The 27,348-nt window shown below is 44.6% G+C and overlaps 1 protein-coding gene across 1 annotated transcript in view; it reads left to right on the top strand.

Moving 5' to 3' along the window:
* THADA (THADA armadillo repeat containing) overlaps positions 1 to 27,348 on the top strand; it is a 1,588,234-nt gene that overhangs the window by 175,776 nt on the left and 1,385,110 nt on the right. Inside the window, exons 13-14 of the mRNA XM_086927803.1 lie at positions 23,137 to 23,291; positions 27,050 to 27,205. Coding sequence (XP_086783929.1) covers positions 23,137 to 23,291; positions 27,050 to 27,205 — 311 coding nt within the window. The remainder of the gene's footprint in view (positions 1 to 23,136; positions 23,292 to 27,049; positions 27,206 to 27,348) is intronic.

Below are 27,348 nucleotides of genomic sequence, written 5' to 3' on the forward strand. Positions count from 1 at the left end.
CTTACTAGACGTCTGGTGCAAACTCATCTGCCACGCAAGGAAGGGAAGTCCTGGTTGACATGTTTTGTTGTTGTTGTTTGACATTTGTTGTTGTGTGCACTTTTCTTTACAGGTACAATGCGACCTTCTACCACCCGAAGAATCAGGTTATAATTCTACCTATTCTTTCACTATTGTTCACTTTTCCACTCACTGGTCCTGAAGAAAGCCTATTGACCAACTGTCAACTGAGGCTGAAACATGTCGACCGTTTTTTATCAAACTATTGAAGTGCGCCAGAATCCATAACCGATTCAACAGCTGCACGAATTACTAATTTTTATAATTGTCCGAATCCAGACTTATTAAAATTCATTCACTGGCTGTCCGGGCAATTTTTAAAATATCACCACTTTCCCTCTCACCTTGTCACATTTCCACGATCACTACTGCCTTAACCAAAGGTAAAGCCTCCTGGTGGAGGGTGCACACAAAACAATTGACCCAAAGATTACGCACGCACGTGTTAAAAGAAGTGGGGACACATCATATACCGCTACGAAAAATCAAAAAACACGTGTATGAGGGTCATTTTATTGGGAGACACCCAGTTACCTACCTGCAGACCTTGGTTCACGCAGGACATAATCATCTTGATGAATGACAGTCACTACCCAAATGTCAGTACAGAATTTGGATGAGAGAGAATCAACAAAGTCCATGGTTATAGTGTACTAAACGTGTGAGGCAGTAGGAAGTGGTGTATTAATCCTAACAGTTTTATGTTGGAGGATTTAATTTGAATAGATGTGATGCATGTTTTACATATCCTTGCTCTGTCTTTTGGAGGGTAGACCACCAAGGTAAACAAGATATTAAGTTGCCAATTATTACTTACCAGGATGCCTGGCTTTCTCAATGATTCTTTTTTGAGCCTTTTGTAGTTCTTTTAGAAATGTGTCTAGGAAGCAGAACTAATCACTGCAGCTAGCAAGTTTTTCAGAGCTGTACCAATGAGTTACTGCCAATGGTTTCCATCCTCGTGCCGTTCGAAAAGACCAGATTTTTATGTTCTAGACACACGCTTGATGATTAGCCTTCTCCGGGTAATGTTGTATAAACTGGCTTTATAATTTTGCAAAGCCTATGGACTCCACGGAGATTAGCATTTCAATATAAGAGAAATGTAAATTGAGTTAATAAACAGTAAGTTCAGCCTGAATTTGAATTTAGAAAAGGAAGGTAACCTGAAGGAAGAACCAAAAATAACAAAAGAGTTATCTTAGGGAAAGGCGGGTGAAAACTAAAGGTGGCAGCGAAAAACCTCTATGAGCAACAGCACAAAACCTACTAACACTCAATTGCAAGCAAGGAAGTGTGAAGCTCTGGCTGCCTTTCAAACGTCTTCGCCTCTCTTACCCCAAAAGAGGGAATAAACTCACAACATGTGCCATCTTGAAACTACTGGTAGCGGTGGCCTATTTGTTTTGGGAAGAATACCTCATTTTTAACCTATTATGTTGTACCCAGCCTCCCACCTGCCAGAAATCTTCTGAAAGTCACCACCTCCAGCTTTCACTCCTTCGACAATGCCACTGCCTACTTGTCCCTGCCAGCCGACATCTTCATCTTTCTTGGAGCTTATTCCCTTTTAAGGGTGTGGGATCTGTGTAAGATTTCATGTGAGTTCCAAACGTTTCTGAACTTAAGTATGCTTCTCGTTTGTATAGTTATACTACACCTTAAATAGCAGTGATGCTATTCTCATGTAGGAAACTATGGACCATACATATAGGCTTACATTGGACACATTGTTCAGTTTGAAACACGATCACCTCTGGACAGATGAAGTATTCTCACCAGAACACTGCTTCCTGGATGCTGCAGTTTGTTTTAAATAATTTGTTAACTTTTCTCTTATTGAAGTCCAGACTCCAGAAAAAAACATACATTCATCATACGAGAGTCAGTAGCTGTTCGGCAATCAGTGCAGTACATATGTGATAAAGGACGTGTGAAGAATAAGTGACAGCAATACCTTGAAATTGACAATCTTCCTGCATCGTAAGATCTCTGCTTACAATGTGGTGGGTCAGTCACAGTTCACCAAGAGTCAAGTGCAGAAAATATGTTCTGAGTGGCTCCAAAACGTTTTTCAGGCAAGTCTTTGCAGTTGTTTGAAAAAAAATCTTTGCTAGAAATACTTTGACATACCCCCTTAGATGCATAGTCTGAAGGCCTCATTCTGAGTAGTTTGTAAAGTGGAAAATTAGGTGCAAATTAGTGCCTATTTTAATAATTTGAAGCCAATCCTGAAAGAGTAAATATACCGATCACCCATGTTTTTGTGCTGTTTCTTTAAGGTCCCTCATAGAGAAAATTGTGGGCGCTGTATGGGCAACACCATCAGCAAAAGTTGGCTGCACACAGTATTCCGAATTTCCTATTGCAGAAGTTACAGTCTGGTGCTAGTATATACACAATGCTTTTGTACTCATTATAATAACTTGATTGTTTAGAATGACCCCTTAAAGTGACGAAACAACGCATATTACCTCTTGAGTTCAAATTCTTCATCTTAAGGTGCAGGGAACAATTTTTAAGACTTTATATAGAACATATAGAGTAGCTATATTTCTGCTAACTGATAGTTGCAAAAAAGTACATTCCAAGACCTGAATGGTTTATGCTTTCTGTTATCATTCTAACAGAACATGCTTTGCATTTATAATTCTTACAGGATTTATCCACCCTCTTGATTTGTAATGCAATGTGTGAACCACTTAAATTACAAGTTAAAATCCAAAGAATCGAGGAAACTAATACTGAAGGCTTCAGGTAAATGTGAAATAACAGTGAGGATAATCTAGATCGCTAGGGAAGTCGATGGACCATATTTCTCAGGATACATTGAAATTATGGTATGGTTACACATTGGATCCTATCAATAAAGAAATACTGCATTGCTTGGTAGGCCTCCCCTTATCTAGCAACGTCATATGTTTGGTTGACAGTACCAGTCAGGTGAGACCAAGGGCAACATGTTCTCTTTTCTCCAATTTACAGAGTCAGGCCAGTGCAAGAGGTCTGACTAATTTAGTTCCCATTCTTAATATTAAACCAATCAGAAATTGCACCAGTATTCCAGTTTGTTCAACATAAAGTTGAAGTTGATTTATTATTAATGTCACTGTTATTTCAAACAGAAGGGTGCTTTTAAAACTTTGTGATAACAAACTGCATTTTTCAAATTTAAAGTATCTTTATACCAAATATTTATTGACATTTTCTTTGCTATAGTACTGTTGGAAATGTGCCCTTTCTGCAGGGTCACCCCAGATTTGTTTATTTTGCCTTTTAGTTGAACCCTCTATGTGGTGGCTGTTGAACTCTTTGCACTTTACCCTTGCTAACAAGTGACAAAGTGCCTGTGCTCCCCTTTCAACATGATGAAATTGTCATACCCAATGACCTATTTAACTTATAAATAAGTGCCTATTATATGGTACAAAGAGTACCCAAGGCATGTATGCTAAGTGTCACAGGTAGACTGCAGCACCCCTTGTGGCATCCACTACAGTGACAGTGTAAACTTGCCTGCAAGTCTGCCATTTGTAGCCATGCAATGCAGGTTTAAACTGCAGATTTGACATGTTAAAATAATCCCCTTTGACAGGGATAAACTTTACTTTCTAATATGAATAAGTCTCCTCCCAGTAGGGCTTACTGTCTGTAAAGGCAGGACGCATGGTATTTAAAAGTAGGACATGTACAAGATTAATGTTAAGCATATCCTTACAGTGAAAAGTCCCTAAAAGCAGAATTTGCTGTTCCCTAGGGCCGCACTGGTATACAGTAATACATTTAATACCGGGTAAGAAACAGCTGCAATCTTCATTATTTTGAGTTTTTTAAATCTGTAAGTCATTGGAGGGGTTGCATTTGTACTCAATATTTTGGAAAAGGTACTTTTAGAAAGTTGCTTGTTCCCTGCCTAATGCCCCTGGATGCTGATTTGCATTAGCCCGACTGTCACCTGGTAGCAGAATAAGCTCCCTTGATAAGGTGTGAACTTTCTCCCAGAGGTGAGAGAAAGGTCTTGGGTAATGGGAGGTGATCTGTTCATCTGGCAGGATGAGCATCTGGGCTATGCCCAGGAATTTAATCAACTTCAAAGAGCCTACTCTGTCGCAGGCAGATATAGTTAACACCCAGGCTTGTCCCCTCCATTGTCCCTCTAGTGAGCCAGGCACCAATCCCAGTGAGAGAAGAACTGCCCAAGAACCTGTTTTGAGTGACCAAAGAGGAGGGATTTCTCTTTTCCTTGGCCACATCTCTTGGATGGGCACTTGGGGAGAAAGGTTCTGCCATATTGGTTCAAGGTAGAGAGGGGCACTGTGGGAATGTTTGTGGTAGGCTACACAGGAAGGACAGCAAAAGTCAATCCATTAGTGTTCTTGTAAAGCCATACTACTCACCCGTAAGGGTCTCAAGGCGCTGAGGAGCGAGACGGTATCTACTGTTCAGTCAAAGAGCCAGGTCTTGAGGTGCTTCTTGAATTGAGGCAGAGATGGAGATTGCCTGAGATGCAGCGGTAGGAAGTTCCAGGTCTTTGCAGCGAGGTAGGAGAAGGATCTTCCTCCACCAGTGGTCCTGTGTTTCCGTGGGATGGTGGCCAGGGGCTGATGGGTGTAGCAGAGATGCCTGGTGGGAGTGTGGAAGGAGAAGTGGTGGGTGAGGTATGCGGGTCCAGCGTTGTGGAGGGCTTTGTAGGTGCGCGTGAGGAGTTTGTAGGTGATCCTTCTGTTGACTGGGAGCCAGTGGAGGTCTCTCAGGTGGCCGGTGAGGTGGTAGGGATGCCCCTAGGAACTTTTAACCTATTGGTTAGGGAGGGCCAGGAGTCACCCCACCCACAGACTGTGCCAGACATAAATGTGGCACCCACATTACCCTTCTCAGAACACTTTCTCAAACTGTGGAAGAATTGAAGTGTACTGGACTGTCGGTTACCTGTGAAGATTCTGGAAGACTGGACTTACTTGCCCTCTTGTACCCAGCACAAAGAAGTTGACTTTAAAGGCAGAAGACTATTTAAGCTACAAAAGGCCGTTTCTGCAACTTCCTAGCCAACCATTTCCAAGTGGACCTGTCCTAGACCCTGCTGCTGGTCTCAGCTAGAGTGAATCTTGATCCCAGAGCACTGCAAGAGCTGTTCCCAAGATCATGGACCCATGACTGGTGTCAAAGTATTCTCCTAGGTTTTCCTGCAATCTGGAACTTTTGGTTTCAAAGATCTCCGGAAGACTGGGGCCAACCTTGCAAGCAGATCTGACCAAGGTACGTTGACGCTGGGCCAAATAATCATGTTGCTCCCCTCAAAGTTTTACTGCAGTAGCAAATCTTGTTCAGCTGAAACTCGTGGCGAAGGTATCTGGCCTCCTGGAGCTCTCCTTGGCTAGAACCTGTAGCCTTGCCCTGCTGGAAGAATCCAAGCTCCAAAAAAGTGACGAAGTGTGAAGATAAAAACCTTCACCTGGCAAAGGGGCCAAAACTATCTAGCCATTGAGGGACTTTCTCTTCCAATTCAAATTACTCCCATTTGGAGCAAAAGTCAGCGGCTTCACAGAGAACTCGTCCACCGGCTAGCCAATGACATGGAGCCCTTTTTTTTTCATAGCCAGCTGGCTTGACCCACTGACGATTTTTGACCTCCATTTCAAAGGCTAAGCCTGAAGGTTAAACTTCGACTGTGTTGAACCTGATTTCTGTATCCCGTACTCCATCGCGGTCAGCCTTAACTTGCGCCTAGGTACCACTCAAGCACAATCAGATGACCACAGTTGACACTTGAAGTTTTTTGTAAGTAAATCAAAAGGAGACTAGCTAGAAAGGGGTTAGTATGACATTATTTTGTTGTTGTCATAGCGACTCAGTGTTGTTGGCGGTGGCACCTGTTGGGTGTCTTTAGAAAGCCCTCACCCACCAACCTAGTTGGTGGCATGCTTCATCATCGGGCCCACCCAGTAACACCTAGCGTGTCCCGGGTGTGCTACGACGCCTGATTACAGCGGAGCAGGTATGTCACTGTGTGTGCGGTGTGAGGTGTGTAGAGAAGTGAGGTTAAAACGGCTTGGCGGATGGTCCCTGGAGTGGGAAGACTTTATTAAAAGGGCCTCCGTCAGCGGTTAAAAATAAGGCTGTGGGACGTTAGAGGCGGGTTACGACCTCCTACGTCCTTGGTGTGTCAACATGTTTCAGCCAGTGCCTTATATTAATCTGGCTTTCTTCAGGACAATAAAAATATGTGTAGGTTAAAATTAGGGTAAGTGTAGTGTAGTCTATGTGTCTACACGCCCTAAAGTGTATCTAACTGTGAGAGGGGGGATTCCCTTCTCAAGATCACCTGTACATTTAACAATGAAAGACAGGGACAAGACAAACATAGGAAAAAAGAGTCACTAGAAAATATTGAGCATAATTTATGACAGCCGGCTTAATAGCGGATTAGTGCAGGCTATGAGCGGCTCAAGTGTAATGATACTGGTGGTATCATTATTGTGGAATCGCACTGAAATTCGAGGGTGAAGTGGTTAAAACAGCGGTAAAAAATACTGCAGTAGTGAATAGTGAAGTATTGTGGCGCAAGCACATTGTCTTACGCTTTTTTAGGCTTGCTTGTACTCCAAGGCTATTGAAGAGGCAAGGGGTGGCCCTGGTAGGGAGAGAGAGGACCACTGGGGTAAGGAGACCTGTGGGAGAAAGGGTAGCGCTTACCTATGGTAGAGATGTTCAGCATACTCACAGGATTTCTGGTCAGCTTCAGCGTGGGACCTGTTGTGCCTCCTTCGCATAACCGGTAATGAATGGCTGTGGTGGCCGGTTTTTATACTAACGTTAACTGCATGATTAGTGGCACCTGGAGGGAAGAGTAATAGTAGAAAGACTGGCTTTTTGGATCGGAATTGTGCTCAGGTGAGTGCCCTTCGTATCGCGCTAATGCGCGGAGTAGTGCCGCTAGCTTCGCGCATGCGTGCAAAGGTGGTTTTATCGTGCGCATGCGCGGCGAGGGGTAGTTTAGCGCATGCGCGGCCAAGTAGTGGTTCGCGCATGCGTGGTTGCGCAAGAGTGTGGCGCGATTGGATAGAGTTAGCGCATGCGCACTCGGGACTTAAAGTTGGATTATAGTAAAACGTGCCGAATAGTACTACAGGCACAGAATGTAATTCAAGTGCCAGATAATCCCGTTTTTAGATGGGAGGGTAAGGGGGACGCATGGTTGTCCCACTATGACTGAGGCTAGGGGAACAAAGGCAAGATCCCATTATTGGGAGGATGAGGAGGACGCATGGTTGTCCCACTAGGATTGTAGGCTAGGGGAACAAGGAGGTGAATAAAGGCAAAGGCAAAATGCCTGAAGAGAGGGGTAGTGCCCTACTGGGGTGCGTCTGGGAGGTCAGACTGGATCACAGGGGGGCAGTGGCAGTGAAGGCAAGGTTCCTGGGTGGTCATGCTGGACCAAGGGAGGCTTAAGGTCAGACTGGTTCACAGGGTCAGTGAATTCCAGGGGATGGCATCATTGAGCCCTTCAGTGGCCGTGGACAGGCGATATATCCACCTTTGCTCTTTGTTAAGCAATTTTTTGTCATTGTTAACTGGGCTGACTGGTATCTGTTCGATGACTGTCCAGGTGAAGTCATTTGGGGTGTGGCACTGGGTGATAAAGTGGTTTGTCAGTTTGCTTATGCTTTTTTTGCAGCGCATAGTGCTGCGGTGCTCCGTTATCCTGGTCCTCACTTTGCGTGTGGTCATTCCCACATAACGGAGCCCACATCTGCAGGTGAGTAAGTAGATTACGTTTTGTGAGTTGCAGTTTGTGTGGCTCCTTTGGGACCATATCTTGTTCGGTTCCAGGTTGAGGGTCTTCGTGTGGGATGTCAGGTGACAGACACTGCAGTCGTTGCATGGGTAATGACCAGTGACTTTTGGCATACCCCAAGCATTGAGGATGGTGTTCTCAGGTTTAGGTGGTGGTTTAGGTCTGGTACTGACGAGTTGGTCTCGGAGATTGTGGCACCTTTTGTAGGCAAACCTCGGGGGTTCCCAATTCCTTTGTCCGGAGTTAATGATTCTCCAGTTCTTCTTTATGATTTTGGCCACTTCATTCGAGGCAGTGTTGAAGGTAGTCACGCATGTTGTTGGTTGAGCGTCAGATTCTTTGATGACGTCTTCTAGTAATGCGTCACGGTTCTGGTTTCTTGCTCTCTTCTGAGTTTTGTTGATGATCGCCCTTGGGTAGCCTCGGTGCTCTAGTTTTTTGGCCAAGTCCGCTGATTGTGACTTGTAGTCGCGTATGTCTGAGCAGTTCCTTCTGATACGGAGGAACTGGCCAAATGGTAAGTTTTCTTTTAGAGGCCGTGGGTGGAAGCTGTTGAAGTGTAGCAGTGAGTTCCTTGCCGTTGGTTTGTGGTAAGTTGTGGTTGTCAAGGTTCCACTTGTAGCTGCTATTTCCAGATCTAAGAAGGGAAGTTGCTTATTACTGGCTGTGCAGGTGAACTTGAGGTATGGGTCTCTGTTGTTGAGCCATTAAGGAAGTTGTCCAGTTCTTGTTTTGAGCCATCCCAGATGACCAATATATCATCGATATATCGATGCCATTTCAGTATATGGTCTTTGAACGGGTTGGTTTCTACATTGATGTGGGTGCTTTCGAAGTGGTGGACGTATAGTCCAGCTACACTCGGCGCGAAAACACTGCCCATGGAGGTTCCATTGGTTTGCAGGTAAAAGGTACCCTCATACTCAAAGTAGTTTTCTTTGAGGGCGAGGGCTGCACAGTTCATGACAAAGCTCCTTGGTGTCTGGTATGGCCAGGGGGATTCTTCCAGGATGTCCTTTAGCACCTGTAGGGTGGCGTCTTGAGGCAGGCTGGTGTATAGGCTTTCCACGTCCAGTCCTACCAACAGTTGTGTCTCAGGGTCAAAGGTGGTGTTGGCAATGGTTTGCAAGAGGTGCTTGGTGTCCCTGATGTAGGTGGGCGTTTTTTGTACCAGGGGGTTGAGGAAGAAGTCACAGTATCTGGACAGTGGCTCTAGTATGGAATTGATGCCAGATACTATGGGTCTGCCCGGCGGTGGGATTACCCCTTTGTGTACTTTAGGTACTGTGTAGAAGTATGGGGTTTTGGTGTTTTCCGGGCAGAGGTATTCGGCCTCCTGTTTGGAGATCTCCTCATTATCTGCTGCCCTTTTGACAAGGTCGTGCACTGTGGTGCGTAATTGTTCTGTGGGATCCCGCTCCAGTCTGCGATAGTTCCGGCTGTCGCTGAGTAGTCTCCGACATTCAGCGTCGTAGTCTGTCTTGTTCAGTAATACTATGCCGCCCCCTTTGTCAGCTGGTTTGATTACTAAGGTGGGGTTGTCTTTCAGGCGTTGTATCGTTTGCCTGTCTGTCCATGACATGTTGTTGTAGTGGTTGGTGGGATTGAGTTTCTCTATGTCATGGTACACAGCCTGTTCAAAGGTTGTTATTTCCGCTGGCACGGTTGAGGGTGGGGGGACAAAGGTGGACTTCACTCTGAGTCCTGTGGTGTTTGTGTTGTCCTCGGTTTGGGGCTGGTCTTGGTTTGACTTTTCAAAGAAGGACTTCAGTTTCAGTTTCCTGAAGAATTGGGCTAGTTCCGCTTGTAATCTGAACTTGTCCAGTCTTGTGGTCGGTACAAAGGATAGACCTCGCTCCAGGACAGACGTCTCTGTGCTGGAAAGTGGGGTGCTGGACAGGTTGAACACTAGTGATGGTTGGCAGGTGGGATTGTCTACCTGCTTGTTCCCGGGGTTGCTTCTTTCGTCTTCTGACGAGTGTTGGAGCTCACCGGGTTTTCGTCTTCCCAGTGTACTTGTGCATTGTTGGGCTGATTTGTTCTTCTGCGGCCCCGGGGTCTCTGGCCCCGTCCTAAAAAAGGAAAATTGTTGCCCTGGTTACCTGCAAAGTATGGCATTGGTCCTTGGGGGTACATGTTGGGGAAACCAAAGTAGGGGTTCTGCATGTGGCCTAAATTAGGTGGGAAGCCGAAAAATTGGTTTGGGTGTCCTCCTTGCCAGTGATTAGGCCATCGCTGTCCTCTTCGTCCTCTGCCTCCTCGTTTTTGTGATCCACTGCTTGAATCACTGGAGACGGAGCTGTCATCCCCTGAGGAGTTGGATGTGTTGGTTTCCTTGGTAGGTGGGGTGTAGTTCTCCTCCGAGTAGGGGTATACTTTTGCGTAGGAGAACTTCTTCAGATCTTTCTCAAATTTTTTGAATTTGGCCTGGGTTAGGTAGTCCTTGTACTCGTTTACCTCCCGGTTCTGATCGTCAAGTTTCTTCTTGTACGATGTTATCGTGGCTTTGAAATGTCTTTCAGTTTCTTCTATCTCAAGGGATAGGGTGTCTGACAAACGTTTAGCGGTTTTTAGGATGAGGATCATCCAGTCTCTGGTACAGTGCCATGCTATCTGGGCCCAGTCCTTCCTGAACGTGGGGTCGTCGAGGAAGATCCTGGGTGCATTTGATACCAATAGCCCCCTGGGTGCAGAGTTGGTTCTAAGGTATTGGGCCAGTATTGTTCCATGTAGAATGGTGCGAATCCTGTTGCGCTTCTTTTCTGTTAAGGTCTCCCAGTCCGTGGTCTGTGCGATTGTGTTAGAGATGTTAAAATCGGTTTGGAATGACGGGTCAGACAGTATGTCTGTCAAGTCACTCTCAGAGAAAGTCAGTCCATGGTTTTCAGCCATGGTTGTAAGTTCTCTCACAGCTGCGCGCTGTCGATAAGTGCGAGACACCAAGGAGCTTTGTCATGAACTGTGCAGCCCTCGCCCTCAAAGAAAACTACTTTGAGTATGAGGGTACCTTTTACCTGCAAACCAATGGAACCTCCATGGGCAGTGTTTTCGCGCCGAGTGTAGCTGGACTATACGTCCACCACTTCGAAAGCACCCACATCAATGTAGAAACCAACCCGTTCAAAGACCATATACTGAAATGGCATCGATATATCGATGATATATTGGTCATCTGGGATGGCTCAAAACAAGAACTGGACAACTTCCTACAATGGCTCAACAACAGAGACCCATACCTCAAGTTCACCTGCACAGCCAGTAATAAGCAACTTCCCTTCTTAGATCTGGAAATAGCAGCTACAAGTGGAACCTTGACAACCACAACTTACCACAAACCAACGGCAAGGAACTCACTGCTACACTTCAACAGCTTCCACCCACGGCCTCTAAAAGAAAACTTACCATTTGGCCAGTTCCTCCGTATCAGAAGGAACTGCTCAGACATACGCGACTACAAGTCACAATCAGCGGACTTGGCCAAAAAACTAGAGCACCGAGGCTACCCAAGGGCGATCATCAACAAAACTCAGAAGAGAGCAAGAAACCAGAACCGTGACGCATTACTAGAAGACGTCATCAAAGAATCTGACGCTCAACCAACAACATGCGTGACTACCTTCAACACTGCCTCGAATGAAGTGGCCAAAATCATAAAGAAGAACTGGAGAATCATTAACTCCGGACAAAGGAATTGGGAACCCCCGAGGTTTGCCTACAAAAGGTGCCACAATCTCCGAGACCAACTCGTCAGTACCAGACCTAAACCACCACCTAAACCTGAGAACACCATCCTCAATGCTTGGGGTATGCCAAAAGTCACTGGTCATTACCCATGCAACGACTGCAGTGTCTGTCACCTGACATCCCACACGAAGACCCTCAACCTGGAACCGAACAAGATATGGTCCCAAAGGAGCCACACAAACTGCAACTCACAAAACGTAATCTACTTACTCACCTGCAGATGTGGGCTCCGTTATGTGGGAATGACCACACGCAAAGTGAGGACCAGGATAACGGAGCACCGCAGCACTATGCGCTGCAAAAAAAGCATAAGCAAACTGACAAACCACTTTATCACCCAGTGCCACACCCCAAATGACTTCACCTGGACAGTCATCGAACAGATACCAGTCAGCCCAGTTAACAATGACAAAAAATTGCTTAACAAAGAGCAAAGGTGGATATATCGCCTGTCCACGGCCACTGAAGGGCTCAATGATGCCATCCCCTGGAATTCACTGACCCTGTGAACCAGTCTGACCTTAAGCCTCCCTTGGTCCAGCATGACCACCCAGGAACCTTGCCTTCACTGCCACTGCCCCCCTGTGATCCAGTCTGACCTCCCAGACGCACCCCAGTAGGGCACTACCCCTCTCTTCAGGCATTTTGCCTTTGCCTTTATTCACCTCCTTGTTCCCCTAGCCTACAATCCTAGTGGGACAACCATGCGTCCTCCTCATCCTCCCAATAATGGGATCTTGCCTTTGTTCCCCTAGCCTCAGTCATAGTGGGATAACCATGCGTCCCCCTTACCCTCCCATCTAAAAACGGGATTATCTGGCACTTGAATTACATTCTGTGCCTGTAGTACTATTCGGCACGTTTTACTATAATCCAACTTTAAGTCCCGAGTGCGCATGCGCTAACTCTATCCAATCGCGCCACACTCTTGCGCAACCACGCATGCGCGAACCACTACTTGGCCGCGCATGCGCTAAACTACCCCTCGCCGCGCATGCGCACGATAAAACCACCTTTGCACGCATGCGCGAAGCTAGCGGCACTACTCCGCGCATTAGCGCGATACGAAGGGCACTCACCTGAGCACAATTCCGATCCAAAAAGCCAGTCTTTCTACTATTACTCTTCCCTCCAGGTGCCACTAATCATGCAGTTAACGTTAGTATAAAAACCGGCCACCACAGCCATTCATTACCGGTTATGCGAAGGAGGCACAACAGGTCCCACGCTGAAGCTGACCAGAAATCCTGTGAGTATGCTGAACATCTCTACCATAGGTAAGCGCTACCCTTTCTCCCACAGGTCTCCTTACCCCAGTGGTCCTCTCTCTCCCTACCAGGGCCACCCCTTGCCTCTTCAATAGCCTTGGAGTACAAGCAAGCCTAAAAAAGCGTAAGACAATGTGCTTGCGCCACAATACTTCACTATTCACTACTGCAGTATTTTTTACCGCTGTTTTAACCACTTCACCCTCGAATTTCAGTGCGATTCCACAATAATGATACCACCAGTATCATTACACTTGAGCCGCTCATAGCCTGCACTAATCCGCTATTAAGCCGGCTGTCATAAATTATGCTCAATATTTTCTAGTGACTCTTTTTTCCTATGTTTGTCTTGTCCCTGTCTTTCATTGTTAAATGTACAGGTGATCTTGAGAAGGGAATCCCCCCTCTCACAGTTAGATACACTTTAGGGCGTGTAGACACATAGACTACACTACACTTACCCTAATTTTAACCTACACATATTTTTATTGTCCTGAAGAAAGCCAGATTAATATAAGGCACTGGCTGAAACATGTTGACACACCAAGGACGTAGGAGGTCGTAACCCGCCTCTAACGTCCCACAGCCTTATTTTTAACCGCTGACGGAGGCCCTTTTAATAAAGTCTTCCCACTCCAGGGACCATCCGCCAAGCCGTTTTAACCTCACTTCTCTACACACCTCACACCGCACACACAGTGACATACCTGCTCCGCTGTAATCAGGCGTCGTAGCACACCCGGGACACGCTAGGTGTTACTGGGTGGGCCCGATGATGAAGCATGCCACCAACTAGGTTGGTGGGTGAGGGCTTTCTAAAGACACCCAACAGGTGCCACCGCCAACAACACTGAGTCGCTATGACAACAACAAAATAATGTCATACTAACCCCTTTCTAGCTAGTCTCCTTTTGATTTACTTACATATAACCCGGGGATTTGGACTAGCTATCTGGTCCTCTCTCTCCCTCTTGATTCTCGCACTTATCGACAGCGCGCAGCTGTGAGAGAACTTACAACCATGGCTGAAAACCATGGACTGACTTTCTCTGAGAGTGACTTGACAGACATACTGTCTGACCCGTCATTCCAAACCGATTTTAACATCTCTAACACAATCGCACAGACCACGGACTGGGAGACCTTAACAGAAAAGAAGCGCAACAGGATTCGCACCATTCTACATGGAACAATACTGGCCCAATACCTTAGAACCAACTCTGCACCCAGGGGGCTATTGGTATCAAATGCACCCAGGATCTTCCTCGACGACCCCACGTTCAGGAAGGACTGGGCCCAGATAGCATGGCACTGTACCAGAGACTGGATGATCCTCATCCTAAAAACCGCTAAACGTTTGTCAGACACCCTATCCCTTGAGATAGAAGAAACTGAAAGACATTTCAAAGCCACGATAACATCGTACAAGAAGAAACTTGACGATCAGAACCGGGAGGTAAACGAGTACAAGGACTACCTAACCCAGGCCAAATTCAAAAAATTTGAGAAAGATCTGAAGAAGTTCTCCTACGCAAAAGTATACCCCTACTCGGAGGAGAACTACACCCCACCTACCAAGGAAACCAACACATCCAACTCCTCAGGGGATGACAGCTCCGTCTCCAGTGATTCAAGCAGTGGATCACAAAAACGAGGAGGCAGAGGACGAAGAGGACAGCGATGGCCTAATCACTGGCAAGGAGGACATCCAAACCAATTTTTCGGCTTCCCACCTAATTTAGGCCACATGCAGAACCCCTACTTTGGTTTCCCCAACATGTACCCCCAAGGACCAATGCCATACTTTGCAGGTAACCAGGGCAACAATTTTCCTTTTTTAGGACGGGGCCAGAGACCCCGGGGCCGCAGAAGAACAAATCAGCCCAACAATGCACAAGTACACTGGGAAGACGAAAACCCGGTGAGCTCCAACACTCGTCAGAAGACGAAAGAAGCAACCCCGGGAACAAGCAGGTAGACAATCCCACCTGCCAACCATCACTAGTGTTCAACCTGTCCAGCACCCCACTTTCCAGCACAGAGACGTCTGTCCTGGAGCGAGGTCTATCCTTTGTACCGACCACAAGACTGGACAAGTTCAGATTACAAGCGGAACTAGCCCAATTCTTCAGGAAACTGAAACTGAAGTCCTTCTTTGAAAAGTCAAACCAAGACCAGCCCCAAACCGAGGACAACACAAACACCACAGGACTCAGAGTGAAGTCCACCTTTGTCCCCCCACCCTCAACCGTGCCAGCGGAAATAACAACCTTTGAACAGGCTGTGTACCATGACATAGAGAAACTCAATCCCACCAACCACTACAACAACATGTCATGGACAGACAGGCAAACGATACAACGCCTGAAAGACAACCCCACCTTAGTAATCAAACCAGCTGACAAAGGGGGCGGCATAGTATTACTGAACAAGACAGACTACGACGCTGAATGTCGGAGACTACTCAGCGACAGCCGGAACTATCGCAGACTGGAGCGGGATCCCACAGAACAATTACGCACCACAGTGCACGACCTTGTCAAAAGGGCAGCAGATAATGAGGAGATCTCCAAACAGGAGGCCGAATACCTCTGCCCGGAAAACACCAAAACCCCATACTTCTACACAGTACCTAAAGTACACAAAGGGGTAATCCCACCGCCGGGCAGACCCATAGTATCTGGCATCAATTCCATACTAGAGCCACTGTCCAGATACTGTGACTTCTTCCTCAACCCCCTGGTACAAAAAACGCCCACCTACATCAGGGACACCAAGCACCTCTTGCAAACCATTGCCAACACCACCTTTGACCCTGAGACACAACTGTTGGTAGGACTGGACGTGGAAAGCCTATACACCAGCCTGCCTCAAGACGCCACCCTACAGGTGCTAAAGGACATCCTGGAAGAATCCCCCTGGCCATACCAGACACCAAGGAGCTTTGTCATGAACTGTGCAGCCCTCGCCCTCAAAGAAAACTACTTTGAGTATGAGGGTACCTTTTACCTGCAAACCAATGGAACCTCCATGGGCAGTGTTTTCGCGCCGAGTGTAGCTGGACTATACGTCCACCACTTCGAAAGCACCCACATCAATGTAGAAACCAACCCGTTCAAAGACCATATACTGAAATGGCATCGATATATCGATGATATATTGGTCATCTGGGATGGCTCAAAACAAGAACTGGACAACTTCCTACAATGGCTCAACAACAGAGACCCATACCTCAAGTTCACCTGCACAGCCAGTAATAAGCAACTTCCCTTCTTAGATCTGGAAATAGCAGCTACAAGTGGAACCTTGACAACCACAACTTACCACAAACCAACGGCAAGGAACTCACTGCTACACTTCAACAGCTTCCACCCACGGCCTCTAAAAGAAAACTTACCATTTGGCCAGTTCCTCCGTATCAGAAGGAACTGCTCAGACATACGCGACTACAAGTCACAATCAGCGGACTTGGCCAAAAAACTAGAGCACCGAGGCTACCCAAGGGCGATCATCAACAAAACTCAGAAGAGAGCAAGAAACCAGAACCGTGACGCATTACTAGAAGACGTCATCAAAGAATCTGACGCTCAACCAACAACATGCGTGACTACCTTCAACACTGCCTCGAATGAAGTGGCCAAAATCATAAAGAAGAACTGGAGAATCATTAACTCCGGACAAAGGAATTGGGAACCCCCGAGGTTTGCCTACAAAAGGTGCCACAATCTCCGAGACCAACTCGTCAGTACCAGACCTAAACCACCACCTAAACCTGAGAACACCATCCTCAATGCTTGGGGTATGCCAAAAGTCACTGGTCATTACCCATGCAACGACTGCAGTGTCTGTCACCTGACATCCCACACGAAGACCCTCAACCTGGAACCGAACAAGATATGGTCCCAAAGGAGCCACACAAACTGCAACTCACAAAACGTAATCTACTTACTCACCTGCAGATGTGGGCTCCGTTATGTGGGAATGACCACACGCAAAGTGAGGACCAGGATAACGGAGCACCGCAGCACTATGCGCTGCAAAAAAAGCATAAGCAAACTGACAAACCACTTTATCACCCAGTGCCACACCCCAAATGACTTCACCTGGACAGTCATCGAACAGATACCAGTCAGCCCAGTTAACAATGACAAAAAATTGCTTAACAAAGAGCAAAGGTGGATATATCGCCTGTCCACGGCCACTGAAGGGCTCAATGATGCCATCCCCTGGAATTCACTGACCCTGTGAACCAGTCTGACCTTAAGCCTCCCTTGGTCCAGCATGACCACCCAGGAACCTTGCCTTCACTGCCACTGCCCCCCTGTGATCCAGTCTGACCTCCCAGACGCACCCCAGTAGGGCACTACCCCTCTCTTCAGGCATTTTGCCTTTGCCTTTATTCACCTCCTTGTTCCCCTAGCCTACAATCCTAGTGGGACAACCATGCGTCCTCCTCATCCTCCCAATAATGGGATCTTGCCTTTGTTCCCCTAGCCTCAGTCATAGTGGGACAACCATGCGTCCCCCTTACCCTCCCATCTAAAAACGGGATTATCTGGCACTTGAATTACATTCTGTGCCTGTAGTACTATTCGGCACGTTTTACTATAATCCAACTTTAAGTCCCGAGTGCGCATGCGCTAACTCTATCCAATCGCGCCACACTCTTGCGCAACCACGCATGCGCGAACCACTACTTGGCCGCGCATGCGCTAAACTACCCCTCGCCGCGCATGCGCACGATAAAACCACCTTTGCACGCATGCGCGAAGCTAGCGGCACTACTCCGCGCATTAGCGCGATACGAAGGGCACTCACCTGAGCACAATTCCGATCCAAAAAGCCAGTCTTTCTACTATTACTCTTCCCTCCAGGTGCCACTAATCATGCAGTTAACGTTAGTATAAAAACCGGCCACCACAGCCATTCATTACCGGTTATGCGAAGGAGGCACAACAGGTCCCACGCTGAAGCTGACCAGAAATCCTGTGAGTATGCTGAACATCTCTACCATAGGTAAGCGCTACCCTTTCTCCCACAGGTCTCCTTACCCCAGTGGTCCTCTCTCTCCCTACCAGGGCCACCCCTTGCCTCTTCAATAGCCTTGGAGTACAAGCAAGCCTAAAAAAGCGTAAGACAATGTGCTTGCGCCACAATACTTCACTATTCACTACTGCAGTATTTTTTACCGCTGTTTTAACCACTTCACCCTCGAATTTCAGTGCGATTCCACAATAATGATACCACCAGTATCATTACACTTGAGCCGCTCATAGCCTGCACTAATCCGCTATTAAGCCGGCTGTCATAAATTATGCTCAATATTTTCTAGTGACTCTTTTTTCCTATGTTTGTCTTGTCCCTGTCTTTCATTGTTAAATGTACAGGTGATCTTGAGAAGGGAATCCCCCCTCTCACAGTTAGATACACTTTAGGGCGTGTAGACACATAGACTACACTACACTTACCCTAATTTTAACCTACACATATTTTTATTGTCCTGAAGAAAGCCAGATTAATATAAGGCACTGGCTGAAACATGTTGACACACCAAGGACGTAGGAGGTCGTAACCCGCCTCTAACGTCCCACAGCCTTATTTTTAACCGCTGACGGAGGCCCTTTTAATAAAGTCTTCCCACTCCAGGGACCATCCGCCAAGCCGTTTTAACCTCACTTCTCTACACACCTCACACCGCACACACAGTGACATACCTGCTCCGCTGTAATCAGGCGTCGTAGCACACCCGGGACACGCTAGGTGTTACTGGGTGGGCCCGATGATGAAGCATGCCACCAACTAGGTTGGTGGGTGAGGGCTTTCTAAAGACACCCAACAGGTGCCACCGCCAACAACACTGAGTCGCTATGACAACAACAAAATAATGTCATACTAACCCCTTTCTAGCTAGTCTCCTTTTGATTTACTTACATATAACCCGGGGATTTGGACTAGCTATCTGGTCCTCTCTCTCCCTCTTGATTCTCGCACTTGAAGTTTTTTGCCATTATTTTAATCTTTAAACATTAGAAATTCATATCTCCGTTTCCTCGTATTGGATTAATGTAATTTTGACATAATTTCATTCATTAAAATTTACTCTAGATTTCTAAATTGGATGGGATTTTTCTTGTGTGGTGTTTTGACTTTATTACTGTTTTGCTACTTTTCATATCACCTCCAAGTTAAGCCTGTCTACTCTGTGCCATAGCTACCAGGAATTGACCTCCGGTTAATTTAGTGACTTTAAGGGTTCACCCCGACCATAATTGTGGTTATTACTGGCCAACTAATGCCCTCATTTCTTACAGGTACTATACTTTGTTACAAGGATGCATTGATCAGCTGACAATTCCTTTGCGTGACCACTAGGTAACCACGTTCTGTATTCCTGTCAGTAATGGGACTTCCAGAGTGCTGTGCACTGATTACATTATGCACGTGTCCCTCTATACGTTCATCTGTCTATCCCTCATTGTGTATCTCTGTGTGGCTATTGCCTGTGACTGTATGTGCATGTTTTCTCACAAGGCAGGTAGGACCGTGTAACAGTTGCCTCATTGTATAGAATATGCCTTAAATGTATGTTGTCCTTGTGAGCACGTGGGTGAGTGCTTCTGTGCTATATTACTATTGCATTAATTTTGGTATGTGTACAAGTTAGCCTCTGTGCAGTGGTGCCTGTATGCCTCTTAGTTTGTTTATTGCTAGAGGTTTATCTGTTTTAAAAAAGGGATGGTGTTTCTTGCTTTGTGTGCATGGATATGTGTATGTTTGTTGCCATGTGTTTGTGTTCCTGAAATCCAGTTGCCTATTCACTGGCTTCTTTCGATAGATTTCTTTAAAATGGAGGAGGTAGCGACTATTTTAACAGAGGATGGAGCACTGCCCCCAAAAATACATCATATAAAGAATGATACTCCTACCTCTTTTGTATAGGTGATGACCAGACAAGTCTAGGATCGCCACTGGGGATACCCTAACCAAGTTAATTCCCTCTTCCTAAAATACAAACATACTTAAAATGTATTGTTTGTATGTTCTCTTGTTCGACATCTAATTAGCATTAAATACATTTTATTTGGATAGCCTTCACTCCTCAAGAAAGTCTCAGGGATAACAGATGCACCAGTCAGTTGCGTATAGATTGTACCAATATTTTTTATAGGGCTATTCCATTCTCATTTTGTTTGTCTATAGAAAGACAGTTGATCATGTGATGAAACCCAGTGTCGTAGAGCATAGCGGGCGGGCCACCACAGGTGGTATGTCAGGGACGGCTGCGGTGTCCAGTTATCCCTCTTTCTTTCTCTGCAGTCCCCATGATGCACTCCAAACAGCAGATGTACAGCGATACACCACGCTTGACTATCCCCGCATGAGGGAGCCCCCGAAACATACCCAAACATCTCACCAAGGGTTGGTTCCTTCACCCCGGGCCCTAGAGGTGTTCCGAAGACTCGATGTTAGACGGCCATCTTTGTTGGTGGCCTGACTCTGCCACATGGTCAATAGTTCTATTAAGTTAGGTAGCAAAGCATCCAAGATTTCATGTCTTTTAATATTTTGACATCCTTAATCTTTTTATTAAGGTTTGCTTGTGGATCTCTTGAAAGACTGGGCATATTCAACTCATCAAGATACGTTTGATATATATCAATATTTCTTTCCCTGTTTGGGTTATATAAGAAACCATTAAAGGAGTGAAAGGAGTCTATTATGGTGTTACGATCCACTAGTATATTACCATGTTTGTCTCTGATGGCCGGGATGCAGGTAGAATTCCTTGTACATTTCAGTATTAAAGCCAAAAAACTACCTGCCTTATTATATTTTAAAAATAGTTTTGCTTTTGTTTTATTAAACCAGACAAATGCTGTCTCTTCAGATTCTTATTACATTTGTGGTTGAGAATGTCTTTTAAGTCATCATTTAGGAAAAGAGCCACCCTCTTTCTTCAGGCCAAACAGGTTCGGCTACAAGACGATTGAACTGCATTAAGTACACGAGTAGCTGCTTGTTACCTTGTTTTACCTTCCAATAATTCGTTGGCAACTGACAACATGTCAGATTACCCGCTAAAGACCTTCTCAAATGTAATTCTGAAGGTGCTCCAGTTGTACAAGATGGAATTGTCTTACCATACCAGTGGAATGGCCCAAAAATCAGGGTTTGCGGGCAAATAAGGAAGAATGCCACCCTTGAATGAGCATCTCCTTAATGCAGCTGGACGACAGATGAAATTCAACTGTACTCTCATCAGGAATATTTGTACTATTGTAGGATCTCCCATTAATCTTTCCTGGACTGCCAAAGGAGCAAGAATGTACTGTCATGCGCAGCACTGTTAAGGGTCGAGTGGGTTGTACCCCTACACTTGGGTGGTGAAACTCTCCTGGTTGGAATTTGGTTCTAGCTCGCGTGTGCAATACTCTATTCACCAGTGTTGCTGTCTCATTTCACGAAGCAGTGACATCTTGTTGGACTGCTTCTGAGGTGTAAAGAGTGGCTATGTCGATATTGTGTCACTCTGGTGGGAGCTGTATTCTCACAAGGTTTAACACCATCCTCTAGAGGGGCATGATGGCCCACCTCCAGGCACCACTAACTCTATCATCAGAGGGAGAATGTGAGACCTGTGTTTTTCAACATTCCATCATCTACACTATTCACCTGTCTATCATCACCCAATACCTTTTCAGTGGAAGACTCACAACAATCTGCCAAGGAATAAGGCACTGACTAGACATTGATTTAGTGTTGTTTGTTGCATTATGGAGTTCTGAGTCTCTAGCTCACAGCACCTCCATGAGAAAGGCATGGATTGCTCTTCGTTGCTAGCCTGATTATCAAATGCTAAAAACAGTTCCATGTTTCAGAGTTTGGAGTTGCAGAACCAGGATCCCGAGAACACCATAAGCGAAAGACTTCAGTTGTTGAAGTTGGAGCTCAGTTCCTTAAGACCCTCTCATACAATTATGACCAACTATAGTCGTTAGGGTGGAGTGGGTAGAGAGATCTGGATCTGCCTATGCTTTCTGATGAAATGGACAGAATAATCAACGGTCATAGCAAGCGTCCATGCCGATCTCCTTTAGGAGAAATACAGTTCTGATAGGTTGGTCATATGCATTACACACCATATCTTTTGCGTGCGGTCCAGCCCTGCCTTGCTAATATTTTCAAACGTGTATGAATGTCAAATTACATCCTTCATGTCTGCAATAGTATAACTGTTGAGTAAATCACCCATCAGAATAACATGCTATACACTCAATGAGTAACATTACTTTTCAACCTTCAAACCTTGGTGCAATTCAATTAAACTTCTTCAAGCTGTACATTTACCTTAACAAAGAGGTCCTCAAGTGTTGTTGACTAGCTACTGTCATGGTACTAAATCTGCTTTACTTTAATTTTCTAGTATTGTAGTTGCTTGGGTTCCAGGAAAGTGGAACATACAGTTGAGTCAATGAGAACCAACTCACCAAAATATATTGGCTAAATGCAGCCTGTGGTTGGTATGCAGCTTCACCAGACTGAGGTTGGATTTGCTTTGGGTGCTGTGTACTGCTAGAAATGTAGTGATCTAGTGGGACAAGTGTATACAATCTTCCTTGTCATTACCTCTTGTGATAGGCCCACATTATTTTTGTAGGATACCTCCTGCATCCATTTAATTGTTAGGATTTTGTACAGGCTATGAGGGACAAGTGTTATTTGTCTCTTTTAAGATTATATTTTATTTTTGTCATGACCAATATTTATAATCCGATCTTAAAAAAGTAACAATTTCTTGCATAAATGTTAAATTTATTGGGGCGTACAACCTATACATTCAAGTGCATTCTATGCAATCAAGCATTTTCCTTACAAATGCCATTATGTCAAGTATCACAAATATTTATCTGGGAGTATACAAACATAAGTGACACAAACATAAGTGATGTACATACGAAATTTGAATTACCATCAAGTTGCAAGCCCATGCAAAACAACATATAAGACTGGACCAAAAGAGGACGAGGACCTGGGAGGTGTTTTGTGTACATTAGATCATAAACACACTTGGAACATTTGATATGCGCGTTTACCAATGAATTATGATAGTTATTAATACGTTTCCAAATAGTATCATTTCTAAATGCGTGGATTCATTTAGATTGATGAAGGCATCAACAGAGAATAACTTAGTTTTTGTGCCTTAAGTGTCTGTCAGTTATTTGGATGTGTTAAATGATTGTATTTGTTTCATGCTGTGTTCTGTAGGATCCACAAACAGCCGTGGTGCACTGGGAGCCTTGATGGCATGCCTGCGGACAGCCAGAGCTCATGGGCACATGCAGTTTACGGATAACTTTGTTTGGGTGAAACAAGTGTCAATTGGAATAATACGGCAAGGCTTAGTTCACAGACACGATCAGGTAATGTAGAACATCAAATGTAATTCATTCATTGTCTATTAACAGCCAATCAGATTAATAATGATTTTTCCCTTTTATGATGCTGTCTATCAGAATGATGCATCCTAGTGGGATGTTTTGTAAAAAACCTAAATGCTTAGGGTGGTTTGCCTTATGTCGCTGTTACTAGCCACGCATTGATTTTGAGGGTAATGCCAACACTAATCTCTGTACTGCTTTCAACAATCTAAGTAGGTCTAGTTTCTAATGCCTTTTAACACTGTTTGGCCTATGCATGGTTTGTGGGTATCTGGAGAGAAAAATATTAAGATTACAGCCTACTGTCCCAGTAACTCATGTGGAGCTTTTCAACACTTTATCTCTTACTCACTTATTGGGAGTCAGTGTATTTAGACAGCAAATGATCTTTTTCTCAATCGCCAGGTACTCACCCTTGATGTGATAGTTTGTTTTATCCTCTTCGTTCTTCAATAGTATCTGTCATAGCAAGTTCAACTACATGTCCTCCTGTCAGACATTGTTGCCAGTGATTCCATAGTGTTGCAAGGTTCATGGGTTCTGATCAGTTGCCTTCAAATACCTAAATTATCCACCTTCGAGAAATATAGAAAATCATCTTATTGGCTACCACATGTGAACTTTTGTCACCTGGAACATATACTCAACACTTTATCATGCATTGATGACTCTATCTTAATGTTCAGATTAGTGTTGTTCTGCCCTTGGGCCCAATGGGTCCTTCAATGATTAACACACACATCTATGCAGCCAGACTCCTGGATCTACCCCTTGCCCTCCCCAAGCTGTCAAGGAAGAAACACAAGATCAGAATGCCTTTCAACAGTGACCAACAGCTTCACCATCCACACCAATTGTGTTGAAAAATGTATTTACTAAGCTTTCCTGCCCTGATTTTCACATTAATCACTTCCCGTTTGGGCTTGTTTCATGCTGTCTAAAATGAGCTTCTAAAAAAAGGATGTTTCTGATCTCCAAGGAGTCCAGAACTATTGCAACATGCAACTTGGCTCATTTTTGGTTGCAAATCGTTTTCTTCAAAACTTAGCTTCTAGTCAAAGAGAGGTATTACATTTTAACATATCACCTAGTTTACAAAGCACTCCGAGAGATCTCCTCATAATCATCTGGTTGACCAATCATTCAAATGCTTTTGATCTGTCGCCTGGATCATGTTTTCCACCTACTCAATGGTTATGGTTGTCCATTTAAAAAAAAAAAATCTTGCTGCCTTGGTAAGACCCATTTTAGGCTCCTAACATTAGAGTAGACCCTCAAAATGATCCCCTCTGTACAACCTAAGATTATCTACTGGATTCTTTGGTTCACTTCCCCTCGAACTTTGACTCACAAAACATCAGTCAGACTCCTAAGTCCAGCCCTATTATTTCCCCGAACTATCAAAGGAGTATGACCAATCTCGTCCCATACAAGAGTTTCTACTGTAATTCGCTATGCAAACAACAGTCACATGGAGTAAGCCCACCATTCTGCAGCATGGCAGACACTTCAGGTCTCTTCAATACTGCTGCAAAAATATCCTCCTTGCCTGATGTGCTCCTTGCCTGAAGTCCTCCAGGTTGCTGTTATTTGCATGATGCACTTTAAAAATAAAATACAAATATAAATATTACGCTTCACTATCTATAATTTTTTTTAAATTACTATTTCCTTTGTAAAATGGTTAACACTTACCCTTGCTTTCATCAAGAGTCCCATGAAGGTGAAAACAAAACACAAACTGGTCACAAATCTAACTCAACTATCTTCAACTCACTCGCCAACCAACCCGCCATCTACGATTTAACACATGGGAGACCTCAATGGTGCGCAAATGAGAAGCACATCTCAAATCTCACACACTGATGTACGCCTTCATGGGGTTTCAATTTCCACCCATTGATGTACACCTTCATGAGCTCTTTGCCTTGTTTTCTATATCCTTCATTCTGCTACCACCTAACGTTCTATAATTTTAAGAAAACTTTGATCTTTCCTACTTACATACATTTATTTTTCATTTATTGCGCTATGTATATAATGCAAACCTCACCACCGAGTAGTGGAGTGCTTTACATGAAACAAATGACATGAGTGTTAAATTGTATAAAATATCTACTCGTCCCATGGATTAAAGGCTTCAGAGATTAAATTGTTCTGTAAAAAAAAAAAAATTGTCACCTTTGATGCCATGCAGTGATGTCACAAATAATGGCAACATTATGTCGGAGATATACTAATAGCCTATCTGATTATGTTCTGGGTTGCGTTATATCTGGGTTTGAATTCTAGCAAAGCTCTGATTTTGGCACCCCTCCACAAATCCACACATACTGGGCTAGAACGAAGTAGGTGGGAAGTGATAGGTCCAGGGTTGGAAGGTAATGTTGAGTCTCTGCTTACCTGCAAACTAACATGTCTAAGGGTATTGACCAAATCCTTACTAGTGTCCAGCCTGAAAAGATAGGAAATTTACTCCTGACCGGGTAAAACTTTTTGCAGGGTGTGCGGTAAAGTGAATTTGTAGTGCAGATCTTATCATGAGGGTGTATATGGGTATATATCTGCTTATACGTAAATGGAATTCAGAAATGTTTGCTACAAGTACATTTTCTAGGTCGTCTTCAAACTCTTATGAATTACTGAAAGTTGTAAATCTGCACCAATGCACAGGGCTTCAATAGTGGGTGCACTTTTTTGACTTTCTTCCAGAATCGGGCCCCTTAATTTATTTTCATGTTTCCCTTGAAGGGTTTACACTGAGTGTCCATTATTAATATTTGTTTTAAATATTGGAATTCCTCATGCGCGTTAAATAAATGATTAGTCATACAAATGGTATTTTAGTTTGCAGTTTACCAAAACATTTTTGAAGATATTTGTTTTGTGTACATTTTTTTGGAAGCAAACAATCACCAATCTTGCTTTCACGTCCATGCCTGTATTTGCATATAATCGTGGAACATTTTAGTAGAATTATAAATAGCCTCAAAGTGTTGCATTTTGCAAATTTGCACATTTTGTGAACTAGCACTGCAAGCTAAGCTCACAGCTGATTGCAGTTCCTTAAAGCACTTTCCATAACAGTAAAGGCTTTGCATTGATCAATCATATGCACAAGTTTGAACAACCTAGGATATAGATACAAACCTTACTTTTGCAGCAGATAATAGTCTTTCACAGATCCATACTGCGGTTCTGCGAAGTGGCAGATAACGAATTGTGCAGCAAGGTGTTTGCCCTGCTTGTCAATTGGCCAAGAACATTTAAAACCTTGTTGTCGACATCATAGAAATAGCTTCCTTCAAAGAGATCAGTGTAGATTGTGGTGAAGAATCGATTAAAAGCTAACTATGATACGAATGCAATGAATTGGATATGTAACTGTAACTGGCACTCGGTTCATCCACTGTGTTCCAGGAGGCTGTACCAAGTTTTGTAAACTTAGCAGGAGAAAACTTTGCCAGTGTTTTACAAGTGCATCTGGATGCTGTGTAAACCCCACTGCTGAATTGTTTTGTTATTTAGGCCCACAAAAACAATCTTGTGACAAGCGTCCTGTAGTGAAACCACACACCTGGTGTTTCTGTTTGTATCGGAGAATTTACAAACTTTATTGTAGTTAGTCGCTAAAATGTTGACAATTTAAATAACATAAAAATAATATATTGCATGCTGTTAATGCAACTGACAATAGGTAATAGTTTTTAAAGAAAATATTTTGTGTGTGTTGTGAACAGGTTCGCATTGATGCTCTGGGCCTGCTGTGTGAGAGCCACCGAAGCACAGAAGTTGTGTCCACGGAAGAGATGCAGTTGGTCCACTTCTTCATCCGGTACAACCTGAGCAGCCAGGCCCCCTCTGTGCGCCAGCAGATCTGCTGTCTGATGAAAAAGGTATCAGAGCCTTGGATGAACTTAGCTTTTAATGCTGCAGGTTTACAAGCACTCTTCCAGTGCTGCGGTTTTTTAAGGTTAAAACCTTTGTCATGTGTGTAAAGTGCTGTTTGTATTTGTGTTTAGAGTGATTGCCTGCATTT

The sequence above is a fragment of the Lissotriton vulgaris genome, chromosome 6 (genome assembly GCF_964263255.1).
Source record: "Lissotriton vulgaris chromosome 6, aLisVul1.2, whole genome shotgun sequence".
NCBI classification, from domain to species: domain Eukaryota; kingdom Metazoa; phylum Chordata; class Amphibia; order Caudata; family Salamandridae; genus Lissotriton; species Lissotriton vulgaris.